At 47.8% G+C, this 21644-nt stretch overlaps 1 protein-coding gene across 18 annotated transcripts in view; it reads right to left on the reverse strand.

The window, feature by feature from the left end:
- TOX2 (TOX high mobility group box family member 2) overlaps positions 1 to 21644 on the reverse strand; it is a 172007-nt gene that overhangs the window by 74626 nt on the left and 75737 nt on the right. For all 18 annotated transcript variants that reach the window (XM_068912375.1, XM_068912376.1, XM_068912392.1 and 15 more), the window contains one exon: positions 1507 to 1752. In XM_068912375.1, coding sequence (XP_068768476.1) covers positions 1507 to 1752 — 246 coding nt within the window. The remainder of the gene's footprint in view (positions 1 to 1506; positions 1753 to 21644) is intronic.

The following is a 21644-nucleotide window of genomic DNA, read 5'->3' on the forward strand; positions in this document are numbered from 1 at the left end:
AAAGGCTTCCGTTAAAAATGAAACAGTTTCAATTCGCCATCAGCTGGAAAATTCAGGGTTGACTGGATTTTTTATTTTAGTGGTAAAGGGTAAACAAATCTTAATCTCTCCATTCTACATTTACAGCCCACTAAGCCCCCTTCTTATCTTCTCTGGCTCAGTCCTGATTTATTGTCACAATGCTGCATTTGTAAAACAGTACCATAAAATAAGAAAGAGAACATTTCCCAAGGACTACTCCAAAATAAATTATTTCAGACATACAGAAGCTGCTTAATAAATCCCACTATTCTTGTTTCTTTAGGTATTTTAGAAACTGATTTATAAGTGCAATATCACCTCTCAAAAATGAGACAATCAACACAGGATAAAATTATCATGTTATGAAAATAGGGGTCAGGAAAAGGGGTTGTGCTTTAAATTAAACTAGGGAAAAATATTTCACCTGAAATTGACTCTTTTTGTCTCAGAAATGAATGTTTTAATCACCTAAGAACCTAAAAGCTAACACAGAGACCTAAGTAATATTTAATTTCATAGAAATATGCCTGTGTTCAATATTGATGGGCAGAACATGATATTTTTCTTAAACATACTAACCATGAAACTTGGAAGGGCATCAAGACTTTAGAAAGCCTTGGGATTTTCCTAGACTAGGAGATAATATCCCGCTTAAATATTTAAATATCACCATCTTTTAGACTGTTATCTATTCAGGCAATCAACACCAAACGTTCTTTCGCTAGTGCAGTTGTAGAGTTGCAGGCATGCCGTTTAAGTAAAATTAACTGTTTGATATTGATGCCTTCCAATGGCACCCATGAAAATCAATGATCTTAGAAAGAAACAATATAGAAAACTAACTGTAGAGATAAATCTACCAAAGAGGAAAATATTATTAAACAGCTACACCATTAATTCAATACCACCGTCCAAATCGAGGTGAGCCTTTCCTTAGTGCTACTGGTACAGAAGTGTCTTACGGTCTAATTAGCCCAAAAGTTTCTTCCGGATCTGCATTTTAATGGGTTATCCCTTTGTTATTTATCCCTAATGGAGAGTCATTTGAAACTTCTGAAGATCTCGTCTTACCGCAGCGTAAGCCAAAAGGCAATTTAAGTTTGCAAGCGCAAGGAGAGAGCTCGTTGCCCTTGAAATCGGGAGGAAGGCTCACGCCAGCGTGGCGGCTCAGCGGCGGGGCTCTGTCTTCCCCCGCTCCTGCAGGCGACTCAGGGATTAACAGGGGTTGGGAAGACACCAAATTGGAAACGTAAAATCACCAGTGCGAGCAGGACCACGCAGGTGATGGCAACATCAGCCAACGTGTGCTGACTTCGGAGCGTGGAAGGGCGGCGAGTCAGGGCTATGTTGCCTGCTTTGCCGAACCCCAGCTGGAAATACCTAGTCGTTAGTCTTCTCCTAAAGTCAATCTACTCACAACGCTAACGGCGTACAGAGGATTGCCTGCGTTCGCATGAAAGATACTAACAGGGGAAAGTTACTCACCGTTGGTAGCTGGCTGGAAAGAAGATGCCCCTCCTGGCTGAGCATGTTGGACACCATGATGGCCGGAAGGTCCATGTTCTGATAGGGGTATGCTGGGATCAGGCTGTTCGGAGGGAGGCTGTGGCACAGTGAATGATATCCAGTTTCGTGGTCCACCAAGTGAAGGAGGGAAGGGTCTGGGAGATTGGGAGGTGTTATGGGAGGGATTTCATAGTCTTCGTTATTCTCGTTCTGACCGTTATATGTCTAAAATATGAAAAAGACATTTCACAACGTGTCACTGCCTGGTTGCTTTAGCAAAGACAAATGCTTATTTGTGTAAGAAATGCAAAACCACGTTCCAGTGAAAACGTTTCTTTTAAAAAGACAGCTCCAGCCCCAGATATCAGCAAGCCACACTTACGTAGTAGCTGTGCAGTAAGTGTAGCAGTGCTGCTCCATCAGGGAACACCATAGGTCCCCTCAGACCCATCCTGGGGCATCCCTCACTGCTCTCCTCTCTGCCATATTGCATCCCTTTAGATTCTCTTCTGCTCTACAAAACCGCAGGAGAAACCTCTCCGTACAGATCAAAGCCAAGCCACGTGCTATAGAGCTGCACTTGCCAAAGGGCACAGAGCTAATGGCCACAAAAGAGCACCGCCACCTCCCAACCAGTTGCTGCATTTGTACAATCAAGTTCTTCCGTATGCACCCAGCCCAGTACTTATGCATTACCTAGGGCTGGCATTTTCAAGAGTATTTAAGAAAATTAGGCAGCCACCTCGATGGAAACGAACAGTACTTGGGAACGAAATGTCCATTGGTTCCTCACAAGCTCCAGCATACAGCTAAGACCAGGGAGAACGATTTAGAAACACAGCTGTCACGTTTGTTAAACTACTTTAAAAAAGGCTTGTGTGACAGTACCACACACGGAGATCTGTCCTTACATAGCCTTGTCCACATCCAGCTGGGACAAGCGTTCCCATCACCTTCCTATCAACATTCCTGCAAGGAGATGACAAACATGCAGAAATGCCGGTACTTTTTCCGATTCCAATGCTTTCTAGCAGTTTGTTTATTTTTAAGTGTCCCAATTTATATTAAAAAGGAATAAATCACTGCACCTTTGCAATTGCTTGCACTGGAGATAAAAATGTATTTGCCTCCTAATGTAAGTGTGAATCTATCCAAAATCATTAATTATGAAAGCAGAAGATAATGAGTCTCTGGCAGAGAAAGCTTACTCTAAATGTCTACTGTTTCACATATTATTATAGCATATGAAATTCTGATTAGCCATAGTTTTATACACATGGATTTTAAGCTAAGTTTTTCAGATCACCTAGTTTCATGGTTGGATTTGGACTTAATACTTCATTTAAGAGCAAAACCCCAGATGTGTGCAAAACCAGTTAAACACTGTAGGCTTTATTAATCCACGGCCCAAGAACTCACTCAGATTCACGCATTTCATCACCCTAGATTGCAGGGAAACAAGCCCTTAATAAAATAAAATAAGGAGTGTATTTAACTGGAATTCGGCAGTTGGCACGAGAGGCAGCGGGGAGCGAGCAGCTATCTGCGGGTATCTGGAACGGCTCCTTGGGGGGAGCTCGTCCGCGGGAGGGGTCTGGCATCGCCTTGGGGGAGAGATGCATCGGCGCAAGGTGTCAGAGCCGGCGTTCGCTCCCGCCGTGCTCCCCAGCCAGCGGCATGGAGTTTGAAGGGTGGCTCATCCTCTGCTAAGTTGATCCCTTCGCCTTCTCTCCCGCCTCGTCCCATTTTAAACACAAGAGAAAAGAGCGTGTACTGCACACCCAGCCCTACCGCTCACATCCACTTGAAATTCCCCCTAGCTTCTGTGGGAATATGAGCACACAAGAAATATTATACCAGAGACCGGGCTGTGATAGCTCTGTATCAACAGCTATTGTGCAGTGGAAACTCGAGCCCGGCTACTTTTCCAGCCAGCTTCTGTCTAGGATTGGTATTATACTGGAAACGGAAGGAATGAGAGGCTATACACAAAAGCAGACAGATAGATCCCACTTAATAAGTCTAGTAGTTAAGTTTTCATTTGGGCTAGGCACTTAGAGGTATATCAATTCTTTCCCGGTTATTTAAGAGGATTTCCTTCCATGGCGTACGGAGAGGGATTTAAATAAATCATTGAACAGCAAACTTGTTCCTTCAACTGGTTTATTTTAATATCAGGTATATAAGCAAGTGGCTTTGCTGTACTTAACTAAATTATGTAAAACCCACTCAAAGTTTCCTAAAGCTCTCTTCAAAAATACAAGTTTCTTGCATTACTGCAGAGCAGCTCACCAAAGGGCTTTGAGGCGGTTTTGCACAGAGTGCAAAAACCCTGTCACCCTGCTCACACCCCCTGCACGTTTCTGCCTCTGCTCTATTCAACTTGGAAAAAAAGATCGGTTTAAATGACATAGCTTTCCGAATAGCTACAGTATTGTGCAGACATATCAAAATTACAATCAAAGCCGTACAAAATCAGATTAGACAATATCCAATCAACATAATCAGACTTGGCGCCTGCAAGCTTTCACACCGTATCACTACAAACAATTTTCCAAAGCAGGCTACATTTCTTCTATATGTGTTTTAAATAGATCGCTAGAGAGATAAAGAAGGGAGATGAGGCAGATAGACACTCAGCAGGGTGGGAAGGGGTGATGATTTATTGTAGCGCACTGTGCTCGTTGACACGCCTGAGATGACGTAGCCGTACTCACAAAGGGTTGTCTAACGTCACGCGCACAAAAGCCGTCATCCCAAATCCTTTGCCAGCAACACCCCTTTCAACCACCATGCGGGCTACACTGCAGATTATATTTTCTATTCTTATGTTAATTTGAATTAAATTAAACAGCCAATTATATGTTATACGGATACATTACAAATTAGATTAGTGAGCTGGTCTGAACCCATTCATCCCACCAGGACGCCAAATGCAAGTGCACAGAGAAGCTCGCTTTACTAAAAGGCTTGCCCATTACAGTGCACAAAAAAAACATGGAAGATCTAGGATTTTCCACTGTCAAAGAGATGACAGTTGTTGTGATTACACATTATTCCTCTTCAAATTAAAACACTGAAATCAGCTGAAACAACAAGCCTTATCTTGCAAACCCTCTTTCAGCTTGTTCTGCAGGGCAGATGGGTGCTGCTTTGGGTGTGAAATCACTGCTTCTGTCTGCAGCAATGAGATGGAATAACAGGATCAAGCCAAGCACTTTCAGAGACCTGACAAGTCTCCGCTCCAACTGCCTCCTTGCCCTCACCCCTTGAGTGTGCTCAGACCCTGGGTGTCTTTCTGCCCCAGCCATGGCAGGGTTGAGGCTGCAGGGCCAGGCACCAACATGCCCCAAAGCACCCTGAGCACGGCTTCTCAGATGTGCCCCCTGCCTGGGCACTGGAGCCACAAGCCACAATCTGCTCCACATTGCAGCAGATACAACCAGCGTCCTACAGCATCAAAATCAAATTAAAAACCATTTTTTCCTTCCCAAAATCCCAGTTTGAACATGGGTTCTTGCACCCAGCGACAAAGCCCACCCTGGCCCACCTGCAGATCCAGGAGCAGAGGCCGAAGCGGTGGAGGGAAAGTGGCCTGAGGATGTGGAGAAAGCCGTTTGTCCTGCTGGGTGGCTTCTCTGCTGCCGTTATCTGCCTTATCCCGTGTGCTGGGCCACGGCTCCCTCACTGTGGCACTCATGGGCACAACCTGCGCTCCCCAAGCACCAACAGGTCTTGGAGAAACCCTGACATGGCCTCCTGTCTAATGCTGTGCCCAGCCAAGGGGACAGTGCAACAGTTTAAGGCTGTGCCAAGACCTCTCAGACTTCCTGAACCCCCTAATGCTTTTCAAGAGAGGGACACAGAGATGGAAAGGCCCAGGCCCTCAAGGAGGTGCCCAGTGCAGGATCTGCAGGTCACTCCAGTGACTTGTCAGGTGAGGCAAGTTGGGAAGGACACAACAGCTCAAGCCAAAAGGCTTGAGAGGGAGGATGGGGAAGAGGTGAGACTGTAAAAGGGTAAGGCGCAACAGAGGGCAACACAGCACAGACTCTGTGAGGTGTGCCCTGGCCAACCTAAAGGGGGAGCAGAGCTATCTGAGGATGATGAGAGAGGACATTGAGTTCCTACCTCTTTCATGAAGGTTCAAGCAACAGCACTGGGCACACACTGAGCAAAGCTCTGTCGACAGGGACAGGGGCCCAGGCGGTTCTGCGGAGCCACTGCCATGTATGTTTGCTGGTGCAGAAGAAGCAGGAGTTGCAGTCAAAGGGTGCCCAGGATGGCAACGGAGCTGAATCGAGAGTAGATGGCGAGCAAAAGCTTTACAGTGGAACCATCTGGTCCCTCTGCAAAAAAGCCCTCCTCATAAAGTGGCGTAAGAGGCAACAGCTGATTAAACCAGGTTCCTCCTGGCATCCAGGAGTCTGGGGAACTGCTCCTCCCAAACCTGACGTGGCAGAGAAGGCCTTACCAGGGGACTCACCGGAGAGGGAGAAGAGCTCAGTGCAGGGAGAGCCTGAGGAACAGAGAGCAGCTGAGAAGCTCTGGCAGCGAGTTTGTTTGTCCTCAGTGTCCCAGGCATGGTAAGCCTGTGTTTTATTTATGGTAAAAGTGCATCTTCTTTTCTATGTCTACGTAAGCACCTGAATTATAAGCACATTAAATCCGTGGGCATCTTCTCCACACAAGCTTAAGCTGCATCTGCAAATTAACTGCAGATCAAGGAGAGGAGTGAGGACTTCTCGCTCCAGCCAAAATGAGTTAGCTGGAAACAGCGCTGAGCATTTTCACTGCAAGTGTCTCCCATTGCTGTAACGCAGTATAACGCATGCAACAAAGGAACACGCTTCTGGTGCTGCTTCCGTGCTGGCGAGAAATAGTCGCATTTTTGTTCTGCTCTTATCAGCGCGCTGCACAAGGCAGCGCTTCAAAAGGTTAGGTGAGAGGAGCGCTGGAATCAGATCTCCCCTTCAACCATGCAAGCTGGACGCTCACTGATGCAAAAACACTGCGCAAAGGGATTGCTCTAAGAACAGGCAGGAGGACAGACAGGAAGAGCTTGAGCCAAGGAGCTGGCATCCTACCCTGTTCACTTTGAGTAAGCAACTTGCAAGGGCACGTCACTCAGCTTTTTGTGTGTGTTACATCTGGATGTGTTTGTGCCTCGTCACGGGCACAAACGAGACTGATGGGGTGTGCAGGGATGGGAACGGGGAAGCCAGTTCCCAGCTTTCACTTTGATCAATTTAAGGCACTGGGCTAGATTTCACTAGGGCTAGATTTCACTAGAAGCACTGGGCTTCTGTGACCAGGGTGCATACTGGGCACAAAGGTTGCTCTGCCTTGCAGGGAGCAACTAATGCATCTGAAGAACCGTTCTGCTGCTCCACAGACTGCAGGAGCCCCCCAGCAGGGAAGGGACCTCGTGCAGAGTTCAGCGCAGGAGAAGGCTCTCATGCAGAAGGAGGTTTTGGACCATGGCTTATCAGTGGTAGCCATGCTTGTCCGTCTTGCAAAAGCAGAGAACATCTGTGGGGCTGTCAAACATGGCCAGGGTATCCTTCTTCTCTGCGCAGTGAAATCTGCTGCCCTTTCACCACAAACTCTGCAAGATGAACCCGGCTAACACCAAGAGAAGGCTGCTTGCTACAGGGCAGAGCACCGCTGGTGTGGGTGGACTCCCGTTTTCCGGGCAAGGCGAGGGAATCAGGATGTCACTGGCATACTGCCGACCTGCGCTGACGGCTTAGCAGGCACAGGGACCTTGCAGACCCTGTGTTGTCGAACTCAAAACCACGCTCCTATCCCCACCAATTTGTTGCTACTTCATTTTTTGCTCCTGCACTGCACCTCCTTTTGAACTGCAAATAAAGCCAAGCCCCGGCAGCTCCAGGCAGCCACCTAGTAACAAAAATATTCTAACTGTGGGCACAGGCCTAAGGAAGCGTTCCCAGTAGTGCCAGCGACGAGGCGGCTGCTCTTGGGCCTAGCCTCCCACAGCAGCCAGGTTGCTACATCCAGCCGATAGCTGATGTGAAACAAAGGGAGAGCCAGATGCTGTAACGTAGCAGAGCTCTTGAGGCACTGCCTGTGACTCAGCCAAGGCCATAAACACACAGCCATATTTTAAAAGATGCTAAGAACTTGCAGTGCAGGTGATTCAGGAGGGAGCTACAAGCGCTGAGTGCGTCTACAAATCAAGCCTTTTGCATTCTTCTACCTTTCCCCACTTGGAAGGGGAGGGAAGTGTTGTCCTCCTTTATAAAACACTCTCTTTGGCTGGCCAGCACTCTCTCTCCTCTGTGCACTGTTATTAATCATAGAAGACGTGACTTGACCAAAGACCTGGGAAACTGTTCTCCTTCGAAACATGGCAAACATCCAGTGACCCCAATTCTCCACTGAGTCATGTTCTGCGTGATTATCTGCTCGGATCCAGGAGTTCCAGCCAAACATTGATTCAGAGAAATAGTATTCACACTTAGAAGGACAGAGATTTGCAGCGTTATTGCAGGTAAATATTTGCCCCACTAAATAACATTCAATAATATATATGAGCCTAAGAGAGAAAATTTATTCCCAGGAAGGTACAAGGAAATACGTAGACTGGTGTGATCCATCCCATCCTAATCATCCAGATGACACAAAACACCATGGTCTCTGTACTGTTTCTCATCTACTAACTAGGTCTTTTCTGCAGCTAAAGCCAGAGCTTACTGCTTTAGGAACGTGACCCTCTAGATATTTCAGAGATTAGACAGGTCTAGGCAGACCAAAGCTAGCCTATAGCAAGACTGCAAAGAGAGGAAAATATTGCTATTTGTGAGGCTGAAAGCCATTACCAAGGGCTAAATCTGGTGGCTAGACAGAACTATGACAACAGCTTGCTCTTCCCGTCTCCATTAATAGTGCAGAGGATGCAGGAGGTTATGAGGCGCCCATGCCGGTCCTTCAGCAGGAATGAGATGGTGGCAGTGCTTTTGGAGGGGCTGGCCCAGCTCCAGAGCTCATTTCTGACTCTATCTCCCCACGACCAAGCATACCCCTACGGTAATTCCCCCCTCTCATTCAGGCCCAGCGGCATACTTTGACCTGTAACAACCCAGCTCTGCGGGTCTGCAAAGAAAGCAGATAAATGTGGCAAATAAATATTAAAAAAAACAAGCCGAAGCAAATGCCTAGCACGATGGAGCTCAGGGCAGCCAGAAGGTTTCCCGCAACACAAGGTGAAACAGCCCAGTGGGACCCCAGCAGTGCAGCTCTGCAGCGGGTACAGCCCACTCTGCCCGAGAGTCCACCGGCAACACGTGGCACCGCTCACGGGAGAGATGGCTCAGCCCATCCGGACCCTTCCAGCACACCTTAGCCCAGCCAGCCAGCAGTAAGACCAGGACCCGAGGCTGCACTGCACAGGGAGCTTTAAGAATGCAGCTTGGCAAAAATTTTGCAGAAAAATACTCAGGAACAGGCAAACGATTTGCCCTGATAAACCTCCCAAGCGGCACAACCACCTCTGCGGCTCGCCTGCAGCCACGCAGCTCACCCTCAATCACTGCAGCCCCCCAGCGATGCTCCAACTCAAGGCAGTGAAGTACTGAGTACTGAGGCCATGGGGACAGAAAAATCAGGAGAAGGCAGAAAACGTTAGTAACCCCAGAGAAATGCTTTGGCCACAGCAAGGGTAATGGCAGGGTGCTCACTGAGAAGTGACCCCGGGGCTGCGGGCAGGGGCACGTGCCCCGTCACAACCCCCTGGCACCCTTTCCCTGAGCGGGGATGCCAGAGATCTGCTTTAGCACCTGGGATTTCAGGAGCCCGGTGCCAAGAAGTGAAGCAGCGCTGATTTTCCGCATCAGCAGTTCTGTGTTTTAGGAATGGAAATTGATTTGCCTCATCTTCGCACATGGAGATCCAGCATGTGAATTGCAGGGCCAATGAATTACTTGGGCTAGAGTTGGATAAATACTGGAAAGAAGTATTTATTAACAGTCAGTCACATACAATCTACAAATTGTCTTTGAAGTGTTCCCAGCCCCTTTTACAAAAATTTTCACATGCTCAGGTTTTTGACTAAGAGAATTCAGTTGAAGAAGGGGGGGGGGGGGGGGAAGGAGTTCTTGCATGAAAATAAACGTGCGTTGGAAGAGTTTGCCCAGTCTTTAATAATAAGCAGCTGCTCTGGGGAAGTTAGGGGCACACCAGAACAGCAGACAGAAGGAAAGCGGGACCTGCCTGCCTGCACGGCTCCCTGTTGATACCTCCGTGCTCTTCTTTCATCCCTGCACCAGCGTGTTTTGAAATCCCTAACAAATGTTGTTTCATCCACAGAGTAATCAAAGATACTCAGTGTTCCCCAAGTTTCTCATCGTTGGCTCCTCCTGCAATTCAGGCACTGCTTGGGTGCAGAAAGCCAGCCTCCACCCTAACTACAGCCCTGCTGGAGAGCTGTTTGCCTTTTAATGTTGCATGGGTCGATTTTGTCCAGTCTCCTACCGACACAAATCCCATGCAGCCACAGAACCACGTGTCCTCTAATACCTGAGCTTTCTGGATGCTTTCAGCCAAGTTTGACAGCGCGAGGGAAGTCTCTATGCTTTCTACAGATTTCATAAAACCACGTTTTCAATGCCGCTGAAGCCAGAAATAACCTCCTTGGGATCTTCTGAGCAATCCCTGTCCATTTGTATTTCATTTCTGTGGGAGATAAATGAGGACCAACGTACTAGTTATTAATAATAATCTGTATGACACATACTGCCCGAGATTCAATGCGGGTAAGGTTTCTTATACTGGTGGCTGGACAGAGGTGACAGAGGTGACAGTCCCTATCCCGTGCCCTCAGACACAGCCCAACGGGACTCCTTGGAGCTCATGAAGTTCAGCGCATGCATGCACTTCTGACAGAAGCAGGCACTTCCAACATAAGCAAGAGCCCACATTCAGTTTTTACTTTCTTTGTCCAAGCCGTGGTTGACCTGCATCACCACTTCAACAAAAAAGCTAAAAATAATGGAGTTCTATGAACAATTTATAGCAAAAGAAATCAACCCTATTGTAGACTTTTTAAAAGGCTCCCAACTCCCTCTCTGCCTTTTTTTTTTTTTTTTAATCAGTATCTTATCCAGAACTGGAATCCTGTCAAGAATAGTGGATAGCACAGAACTATAACTTCTTATTATGTGTATAGTGATTTTATGAATTCAGTGGGGAATGAAATGCAATTTTGTCAGACTTGTCTGTGTTCATAATGACCAAGTCAAATTAATCATCGTGGATAATACTCCTGTGTCAGCCATTCAAGAGATTTTTTAATAGAATTTTTCTGATTCATGTCTTGCAGTACATCAGATCAGTAGTAATGCAGGCACTTCTAAAAATCAGTGCAATTATGGCTTCTTGTTGGCTTGTCATTTTCCTGGAATAAAAATGTCTCTGCAAAAGTCATATACTGTATATAAACCAAAATGAAAAACAAAAATATAGTTACAATTAGACTTGATTTTTTTTTAAAGATTTAATGTCTTTTTGAGGCCATTATTCACAGGCAATATATAAAACTACAGCGCATGATGCTGAAGATGGACTGGTTTATCACAACACATACCAATTTTGTCCTGGCTGTCATTTTTCCTTTGATTGCTCTATGAGTTAGTGTTTTTTTGCAGGCATGGAAATGACTATCCCCTAGAACAAACGGGATAGGTAATGGGTTTGCAGTCAAATTATTATGTTTATTAAAAATGTATCCAGGAAAGCCCACACAGATCCCAAAGGGCTCTTGTTCAGGAAAATCTCTGGTTCAAGAAAAGGTTACAGTTACCATAAAGGCAGTATACATGCATGGAAGCAGCAGTGCAGCATGCAATGGTATATAAAGGATTAGTAATGCTACGTTTATCCTTCTGAGTGAAGAGAGAGACCTCTAATTCCCCAGCGACAAAGACAGAAATGAGTTTTGGAAGTAGCTACCCCCAGGAATAGAGCGGAAGAAAAATGTAATCCACCAGTTCTCAACCTTTCCTCCTTTCATTACCGGACGTTTTGTAAAACATTGCAGCGATTGCCTTGCAAGAGAGTGCAGAGGAGGACTCTGGCGAAGCCACAGCATGCCCCAGAAAGGAGCTCCACATGAACCTGTCAGGACCATTGTCCCTCCAGATCCACCCCCTCATGCCACCAAGTACATCCCAGAGAGAAAAGCTCCCAAAACCCATTATGGGGAGGAATGGAAATTCATGACCACATGCTGTTGTCTGAGAACGTAAGATCTGCTGTAAGGAATTGGACCAGTGGTTCATCTGGTCAAACCCTCCGACCTAAAAATTAACCAGTATTAACCAGCATTTTGAAGGAGACATAAAAACCCCTAACTACTTCCACAGGAACTACTGTGGAAGCTCCTACCAGACCAGAATGATTCATTCTTTCCTCTCATTTATCTCATCTGGTTTTATTATCTGCACATATGTCCAGTCCTCCCTGCACTTCTGTTAAGCAGTTAACCTCAATAACTAGCGGCAGGGAGTTCCACGGGCTCCTTGCAAAACGCATCCAAAATTATTGGTTTTGCAGGTTTGCTGTTATTACTTCTCTGAAAGGCCGTCGTTACGAGGCAGGACATGTCCAGATAGCACCTTCCCCTGCCCTACGCTATTCTGAGCCACGCTGGTGCCCTCACACTGCAGCACACAAGGAAGCATCAGGGCTGAACCACCCACCCCCAGCAGCCGAGGCAGCACAGAGTTCCCCTAACAAAGACCTTCAACTACCAAGTAAGCAGATGGGAAATTAAAGCTACAAGACTGCTGACATAAGCACGCAGTGTTGGTTTATGCAAGCGTAGGCAATAGCCAGAGCTCCTGAAAGTCCCTTTGTTGTATCTTCACAAGCATGGCCGGGACCGTAACGCATATTTGACACATAGGTGCTCCTGGATCACTAGAAGTAACATCTAGCTGCAACCATGTTTTAGATGCTTAACTTCACTGGTGGGAGGACTGTTTCATTTCAGTATTCTTGTAGCTATTCTTCCCTAGCCCTCAGATCAAACGCGGCACTGCTCCGTTCCACGTAGGCTAAGTGCACCCGCTGTCGTTTGCATCACTATCGAACTCCTTAAAATTGTTCATTATCATTTTGCCCTTTTAAACTATGTCCTGAAGGGACTGTACATCCAGTGAGAGAGGAGCCAATGGGAATTTAAAATCAGTATTTGCCACAAATGACTGGGCCAGACAAATACAAACCCCCTCCTAGCATCTTAGCTGGAAGTGAATGTAAGGAATATGATAATATTCTGCTCAAGAATATCATGCATTTCTGGGAATTGTTTGAGGAGTACAGACTTTACATAATTGCCTTTTTTGTCTCATGGCATACTGAACTTGCATAATAAGATCACTGCACTTCACAGAAATTCATTGCTGGACTGTACAGATTCGGCATTTTGTGCTGAGCCAATGATACATTATATAATGAGGTATAATGCACTATAAGCAGGACAAGAGATAAGGCTGCCTGAAACAGTAGTGGAGTGCATGCAAGAAAGAATTAGTAAAAAGCACTCTAAAAAATTAATTCAACCTGGCTCCAGTGGAGCAAGAGTACCCAAAGCAGAAGGAAAACTATATTCTGCACCACACACATCCCCCTTTGGTTTTCATGTTACACAGTATTTCCCTTATGTCTAAAACTGAAGGAATCGGGTTAAGGACCAAAAAAACCTTTGCATCACACTTTGGAAGGATGCTTTGTAGCAAGTTTTTCAGTTTTATCTCAAAGGTTATGCCCCTAACCTGCTGCACATGGCCAACAGAACCATACTCTGCGCCACAGGTATTGCAGCAAACACCGCTTCCTCTAGACATCCGCAGCAGCAAGATCCTCCAGCAGTGCTATAATGGGAACACCATCTACCATCTAGAGTCACTTCTCTTTCCTTCCTTATACGCCTTCATTTTTTATTTGCTCATTAGCAAAAAAGAATTTTCACAGAGGGCCCTGCCAGGTGCATGCCTCCTCCCACGCCGGGGCACACTGGCACCCACGAGGACCAGGCAAAGCTGAGACACTAAGGGTGTACCATGGGCACACTCACGCAAGCTGCATGAAAAATCATCACTTCAGAGCCCAAGGGGGACATCGGCAATTTTCTCCTAAGTAGCCCTCCAGTATACGCCAGGTTTGCTCTCATCACACCTGCTCTGTCTTTCCATACGCAAGTGAAATACTTAACTCCAGGATGGCTTTCTAGTACTCACACGAAGGGGAGCGGAGCCTTTCTCGTTCATCGTGCAGGCAAGCCTTGAGGTCTGGTGGGCAACCTGCTGCCGTTGTGCCGGGCATGGCACTGACCCCAAGCCCCGGACACGGCTTGCAAAGCCCAAAGTGTCACTCACCACGAAGGTGCTCACACGTCAACCCACGCACTTCCAAAGTTAGACTTGAGACCCAAAAGCAAATGGACAAGAAAGCACACGTGGCAAAAAAACGTAATAAAATCCAACAGAAGCAACGGCAACCCCGCTCCCATCCCCCAGATTTGACGGGTCTGATTAGCACGAGGAAGGCAGAGATCTGGGGAAAGCTCGCATAATGTGGTGCAATCTAGCACCTCCCCCAGGGTGCCCAGCTGCTGCAGAAGCAATTTCACAGCTCATCATCCATTATGAGATTAAAATAATTTTTTTTTCCTCCCGTGAAGTATTAATAAATTGTGCAGGCAGACCAGAGTTAGTGCCATTTACACAAACGGTAGTGAATCACCCACCTAGTTATTTCTTAATGGATTGAGTATCTGTGTTTATCCTTATCCTGTAATTTAAGAAACCAAACACACAAACCTGTTTATTTGCATCATCGGGCCCTGAGGCAGCTCTTACTGCAGAGATACGCCTGGGGTACCCAGGACAACGGGCAGAGCTAGCTGCCTCCCATGCACTCTCCTTGGTAAGTATATAAATCCACGGCACTTTATTAGGGAACAATACCAAAACATCCATGTCGATCAATATGAAAGAAGAAATGCACTAAAGAAGGCCCAAGTCCATGTTGAAATCCCTCACAGAATTCACTTACATTCCCTTCTGGGGGCAAAACTCACTGAAGCAGCACTGATATAATGCAGGTTCCTTCGAACATATAGTGAAGATGTAAAGCTGTAGTCAGAGCACCACTAATGGGTCTTTGAACATCTCTGTTTTATTACAGTATCACACAAAGCAGGCGTGTTTAATGTTTAAACTTCCAACGACAAATGCCTTCAGCAAACATATTTTATGTATTTATTCAGTGCTGCTTAAGCGCCTGTCGCCTTAGCAGCTAAAGTGCTGCTTACCTTTTTTTTATTAAAATTAAAAACATATCGGTGCTTTATAAAATGCCACCTTCTTCCCTCCCCTCACTCCTCATCCACAAGAGTAGGCTGAAATCCTTTACCAGTCCCTCCACTACAAAACATTTCAGGCCACGAAGTTGTCACAACGGGAAAAGAAAAACAACACGGTAAATCTGCCTCCTACGCTCTCCTGAAGACCCTCAGACTCGGACTCCGGCCCTGCACAAGCAGGAGAAGGGCCAAAGGCAGACACTTCAGAGCCAGTTTTGCAAAATGAAATCCTGAGGTGAGGTGGCAAGAGCATGTAACCTGCCTTCAACCGCTGCGACTGGGTAAGCACTGCCTCCAAAAACAGGGAGTCAATGTCTACTTGCAGCCAAGCATCATCTGCTTTGGTGGAGCAAAGGAGATACTAAAGAATACCTATAGGATCAGGATGCCGCCCTCTGTGCAGACCCTAAATGTGCAAAATTCAACAGCACATCAGGCCTCCAAGTCCATGAGATTTTACAATAATCAATTGGGACCTCTCTCCACTTCCTTCCAATTCATGGAGCTTCTAGGAGCTACAGTTACAAGCCTTCTTCCACCATGAGAGCTAAAATTTTATTCAATTACTTACTTAACAAAAGTAGAAGCTGTCATGTAATCACAAGAGCATAAAGGTGCTGGGCTGTTAGGGAAAGCTTGCAGTACCAAGAGACTCATGACAAAACTGTGAGAACTGTAACATGGTGCACGGCCAAATATCCAAATCCCCAGGGTAGGTGTGAAAATCTCAGCCTTAAGCCTCCAATATGTGAACTGGGGGAAACAAACAGATTTTGTCTTTAACAATTTCGTCTTTAATAAAAACAGGCTTACGTATGCTATATAAAAAAAGGAAAGAAGAGGTACGTTGCTGTGAGTAGCTAATCTACGTCCTAAATCACACAGATATTCATCAAATACCTCCTAACACATTAGGTGACCTGGACAAAACGAGTAGCTAGAGCAGCTATCACCCTTTCCAGAGAAAGACAAAAAGGAAGACCATCAAGTTAACCATCAAAATAGCAACGTTTCCCTAAAACAATGACAATCCTCCACCTAGGAGGACAGTGTGGCCACCAGCCTGCCAGTCACAGCTGGGAGCCTGCAACAGCAAGCATCTACCACTGCTTGCTGCAAGAAAGGGCAGTTGTGGGCGCTTGCTGCTCTGGGGACATCCCACGGCAGTGGTGGACACAGAGATAAGCCGAAAACTCCGTTCTTTACAGAGGAGAAGAAGATGCAAGGGGGCTCACATCAACGCCAGCACGGCCGTCATCGCACGGCCACGAGGGACTTGACCCAAAGCCCAAGTAGGAGATGGGAGGAAGCTCTATGAGCAGCTGCATCCAAAGAAAACCAGCCCCAGATATCCGGAGGCCAAAACGACTGACATAATTCATTCATTAAGCAGTTGGACAGGTTTTTCTATTATTTTAACTAGCTTATTACACGACCGGTAAAACTACAGTTGTCCTGAGGCAGACGAGGCAGAGATGAGAGGGCACAAATCAGATGGAAATGCTGACCAAGCAACAGGGCAGGGTGCGAGCCTGAGCACTCCAGGTAACAAAGTCAAAACATTGATCCCATGGCAAAAATTCGGATCTGCTCTGTTTGCAAGGGTTTTAGCTGACATCTTTCAAACCCAAGCGTAGATAAGGCAGCCAACACGCCCCAGAGGGTCCTGCTTGACTTTTTCCATAAAGCATCTCTCCAAGCAAGCCCCGAATCTGATCAAAACTGGACGAATCCTTTCAAGGAAGATGACTAACAAAATCTGGCAGCAAACCAAGCTGCTTGGTCTTTCGCTATTTCTCCTCCCATCTATGTCCTTGATTTCAAATAACAGGGATCTCCTTCCGGACTGAAACGGCAAGACAGAAGTTGGCAATCAAGGATCACATGGCAAAAAGAAAAAAACACAGCAGCAGGAGAGAGGAGGTGTTTTGCACGTGCGCCTTGCAGCACATCCTTGCCGCAGAAGTTGGAAAACCAGGACAAGTAGAAGAATTGTACCGCATACTCAAATCGCAGTGCTCAGTGTTTCAAAAATTAAACAGCACAGCATGATCCGCTGCGAGAGCTTCAGAGAGTTTTCTGCCTTTTACAGAATTGCTTTCCCTTTCTGATCCCCGACATCTCTACGCAAGCACATCACATTCATTCCTGAAGTTGCATTCAAGTGTACGATAATTCTCATCCTTTCTGTGCTCTTCTTTTGACATTTCATGAATGATTTTCTCAGGAAAAACTTAAAGGCCTGAACTCACAGCGTTTTCCTAACTAGTCGTTTGTGCAGGCAGACCCACATGGGATTGCACACGCAGCTCAGCCACTTGCGCGCACGGGTGGATGAAACGCAGCGTTTGCGCAAGCATTACAATTTAATGCGCCTGCAAAAAGGCATGCAAACATCCATGCAAAATATCCAGTGACCTCAGGCTCAAATGCCCTGCTGTAAATAACAGTTACGTTTCCCTTTCACTTGTTCAGTGGCAGGAAAACTCTGCCCTGCAACGCAGAGCGGGTGCAGGCGACGGGTGTCCTTCTCGCCAGCCTGGTTGCCGCTCCGGCCCCAGGGCCTGCTCTGCGCATGGGGCAAAGGACGACATCCTCGAACGGGTCCCTCTGGCCAGGCATGGCCAAGAGTTGCCCCAAGCACCGTGCCGAAAAGCTCCACGAGCGTGGCAGGGCCGGCAAGCAGCCCCGGCATGGCTGGCAACCCGGGATGCCGGCCCCAAGAGCCCCGTAGGCAACTTGTTTGGTTTATCTGTCATCTGGGATTCTTAAAATAAATTTGCTAAATTGTCTTCCAGAGACTAATGGCTTTATTCTTCCTTTTTTTTTCTCCCCTCCTTAATAAACTTTCAGGGCTATCTTTATTGTTATGTCTAATTTTAGAGAAAACTAACATTTCCTGAGATTCAATTTCTCTCATAATTGTTGGAAGGAAACTAAATTGTCTGCTGTAAACATTCACTGTATTGTGTGAAAAGTATCTTTATTACAGCCCACTGGGAATACTAATAAAACTCCCAATCCAAGCCCTTCCTCACTTTTTTTTTTCAGCTTGCTCTTTTCCCTTATATACCCGCTAATGTCAGTTGAAACATTCTGCAGCCAAGATATGAGAACTTAAAATACATTATTTAACAATCAAGGGTAGAATAAAGACTTGTGAACACTAAGATCCTTTCTGCCTTCTCTTTCGGCGCTTTCTATTACAGAAAATGAGAATAGCTATTCCATTTGTCTGTGCGTGTGCTTAGAGTTGATGAAAAAAATCTCATTAGTTCAGTCTGACATATACTCAATACAGTCTATGTACATATTTTTTTTTCATTTTATTCTACAGCTGCAAAACGATACTAAATTTCATCAGATCGGAACGAAAACTGTGGTCTTGGAACATTTCCCTTTAAGGGTCTTATATTTATTCAGAATTCATGAATCATTTTCCAGTAATACAACTATAATTATTCTTAAAGTGTTATGTTTGAAGGTTTAATATGAAATACTTGCAGAAAGCTCTTTTTCACTTTGATAGTTTGTAATCTTCATGGTAATCAGATCAGTTAGCTCCTTCACACAGCAACCAGGAAAATACAATTTAATATGAATCTCATACTCTTCACTCATGTTTTAATTAAAGTAATAAAAGCCGAGTCATATTTTGCCTTTTATCGGGTACACGGATGTATAGACCTGAGCTATATAACATCAGCTCAGACGCTTTTGATGGCTGCTGACGGATTTCCCAGTTTGAGATAAACCTAATTCAGACTTGTTCAGCGGCCGCCGCTCACGAAAGAGGCGTCGCGGCGGACGAGGCCGCTAAACGCCAGCACGAGCGCCGTCCGTCCGCCCGCAGCCCCGCGGCCGCTTTGCCGTCCTCTAGGCAGCTGGTGGGGCAGAGCCTCGCTGCCGGGCCCCCGGCGCGCTCTGCAGCCGGTCCCGCCGGCCGCGGCACGCGTCCCCGCCAAAGGCCAGGGCAGCCCCAACTCCCTCCCACTCCCAGCTGCCGTCCGAGACCTGACGGGCTTGGCCCGCGGCTTGCTCTGCTAAGGACAGACCTAACGGCTCCCCCGAAGAGGGGGAACTGGCAGGGCTGGCAGCGCTACGCGTGCCTCCGCCGGGGACCTGCGGCACGTGCTGGCCACCTCCGGGCCCTGCAGCGTTGCACATTCACCTCCCCGGGTGCCTGCGTTGCATGCTCCCCTCAGCTCCCTGGGTACCCGCAGCACGCACGCTCTCCTCCCCGGATAACCGAAGTATGCACTCTCCCCTCCCCTATAACCGAAGTATGTATGCTCACCTCCCCAGGTACCTGCATTACACGCTTCCCTCCCCGGGTACCAGTGTCACCCATTCACCTGCCTGGGTACCTGCAGCACATGCTCCTCTCCCTGAGCACCTGCACTGCACTCAAATCCCCAGGTACCTGCGGTACATGCTCCCCTCCCGGGTGCCTGCAGTATGCATGCTCTTCTCTTGGGTGCCTGCAGTATGCATGCTCCCCTCCCGGGTGCCTGCAGTATGCATGCTCTTCTCTTGGTTGCCTGCAGTATGCATGCTCCCCTCCCGGGTGCCTGCAGTATGCATGCTCTTCTCTTGGGTGCCTGCAGGATGCATGCTCCCCTCCCGGGTGCCTGCAGTATGCATGCTCCCCTCCCGGGTGCCTGCAGTATGCATGCTCTTCTCTTGGGTGCTTGCAGTATGCATGCTCTTCTCTTGGGTACCTGCAGTATGCATGTTCCCCTCCTGGGTACCTGCAGTATGCATGCTCTTCTCTTGGGTGCCTGCAGTATGCATGCTCCCCTCCCGGGTGCCTGCAGTATGCATGCTCTTCTCTTGGGTGCCTGCAGGATGCATGCTCCCCTCCCGGGTGCCTGCAGGATGCATGCTCCCCTCCTGGGTACCCGCAGTATGCATTCTCCCCTCCCAGGTACCTGCAGGATGCATGCCCTCCTCCCGGGTACCCGCAGTATGCATGCTCCCCTCCTGGGTACCCGCAGTATGCATGCTCCCCTCTCGGGTGCCCGCAGTATGCATGCTCCCCTCTCGGGTGCCTGGCCACCTTCCCCAGGCGCATTCAGGCAGCACGCAGCGTCTCAGGCCCTGGGACCCAGCCGAGCGCGAGGCTGAGAGGGCAGAAGAGAAAGCAGGAAGGGCAAAACCCAGAGACGATGTGCCGAGGTGCTGCGGTGGCTCCGGGTCACATCGCACCCACTCCGGGTTGCTCGGGCTCAGGACCTGGGGAGCCGCACGCACCCGCTGAGCAGATGCCGCAGCAGAAGTGGGATGCTAGCACTACCCTCCCATCGGGCGCAGGCACCGAGGCAGCCCATTGGGGTAAGTCTTGTTCCCCACAACGCCCCATCACTTTGTTAGCAGTACCTGCGGCTTATATATTACTTTAGGCTCTAAGCTAAGCTGCTAGTGCCCTTCTGGACAAAAATTAAGGACCACTATCCCAAAAAACTGCACAAGTGAAGCGAGGCAGGACTGAACACCTGGCTCCGAGGGCCTGAAACTGGATGGCCACACTCAGGACATACAACCCTGAGCTGGGTGAATCCCCTGCACAAGCCAGGTGGGAGCCAGCAGACCCGCAGGGATCTTCCAGCGCCTGTGCAGCGCCCGAGATGCTCCGCGTTGTCCATCAGCCCACGGATGGACCGCAGCGGAGCATCCCCGAGAGCCGGCACGGAGCAACGACTCCCACCACGGTGGCAGAGCCTGCGGGGCCGTCTTCCTGTTTGCACAGGCCTTCATCCAAACTCCAGAGTGGAAAATAATGCCTTCCTGCTCAACGCAAATGGCTCCCAAGCAACCTCCTGCCAGTTAATCACCCTGTTATGACGGAAGATCCAAACACCGGCTTGGTCCTGGTGCTCCGATAGGAGAAGGAGAAGTAATCAATCAGGTTGGAAAGGAAATCCCAAGACCAACTGCCTTTTTTTTTTTTTTTTTGCACTCCTGTGGCCCATGCTACCACATTTACATGAATAAATACAATTTCCCAGAGCCGCTCCCCAGAGGTCCCTTCCAGAAGTGAACCAACCTCTGTATTTGCAGAGGTAAACGAGATCCAAAACCAAACCAAGAGAACAAGGTGGGAAAGCCTTGCTTCTCACAAAACACCAATAACGATGGTATCGCGTTATCAGAGCTCAGTATCGACCTTTAACACGTAAAGACCTGGCTCCCGATCGCACTGTGTCACAGGGGGTAATTCAGGAGCCAGGCAGTGAGGAACGAGTACCGTGTCAGGGTCTGGAATATCCCAAGACAGAAACAGCTTGCGGATAACAGCTTCTGCAAGGTCTTTGTCTGAAACGACAGTCCCCGCTAAAGAAAATCCCAGCACCCTCCCAGGAGCAGCAATAACTGACCGGAGAGGCACAGAGCGTGGGTTTAAAGCTGGCAGAGCCCTGTATTAGTACTATATCTGTGCTTCGAAGGTGACCTGCTGCTGTCAGAGCTGCCTGAGGTTTCCCAGACCGCAGCTCTGCGCCGGGCCCCACGCCACGCTGAGCGCGGGAACGCGTGGGAACGCATAGTCGCTTCCAAGCAGGGCTGAACACAGTGGGAAATCTTTGATACGGTGGCATTTTATTGGCTAAAGGATACTGCACATCACCTTCCTCTCTACTTTGCTGCCACTTCATTAGCCTTCGGTGCGCCTAGCTCCTCCAGCCCACGCACCCTCCCGCCCCGTGAGTTACTGCGCACCCCAGCAGAT

Source organism: Struthio camelus, chromosome 18 (genome assembly GCF_040807025.1).
Source record: "Struthio camelus isolate bStrCam1 chromosome 18, bStrCam1.hap1, whole genome shotgun sequence".
In the NCBI taxonomy this organism is placed as follows: domain Eukaryota; kingdom Metazoa; phylum Chordata; class Aves; order Struthioniformes; family Struthionidae; genus Struthio; species Struthio camelus.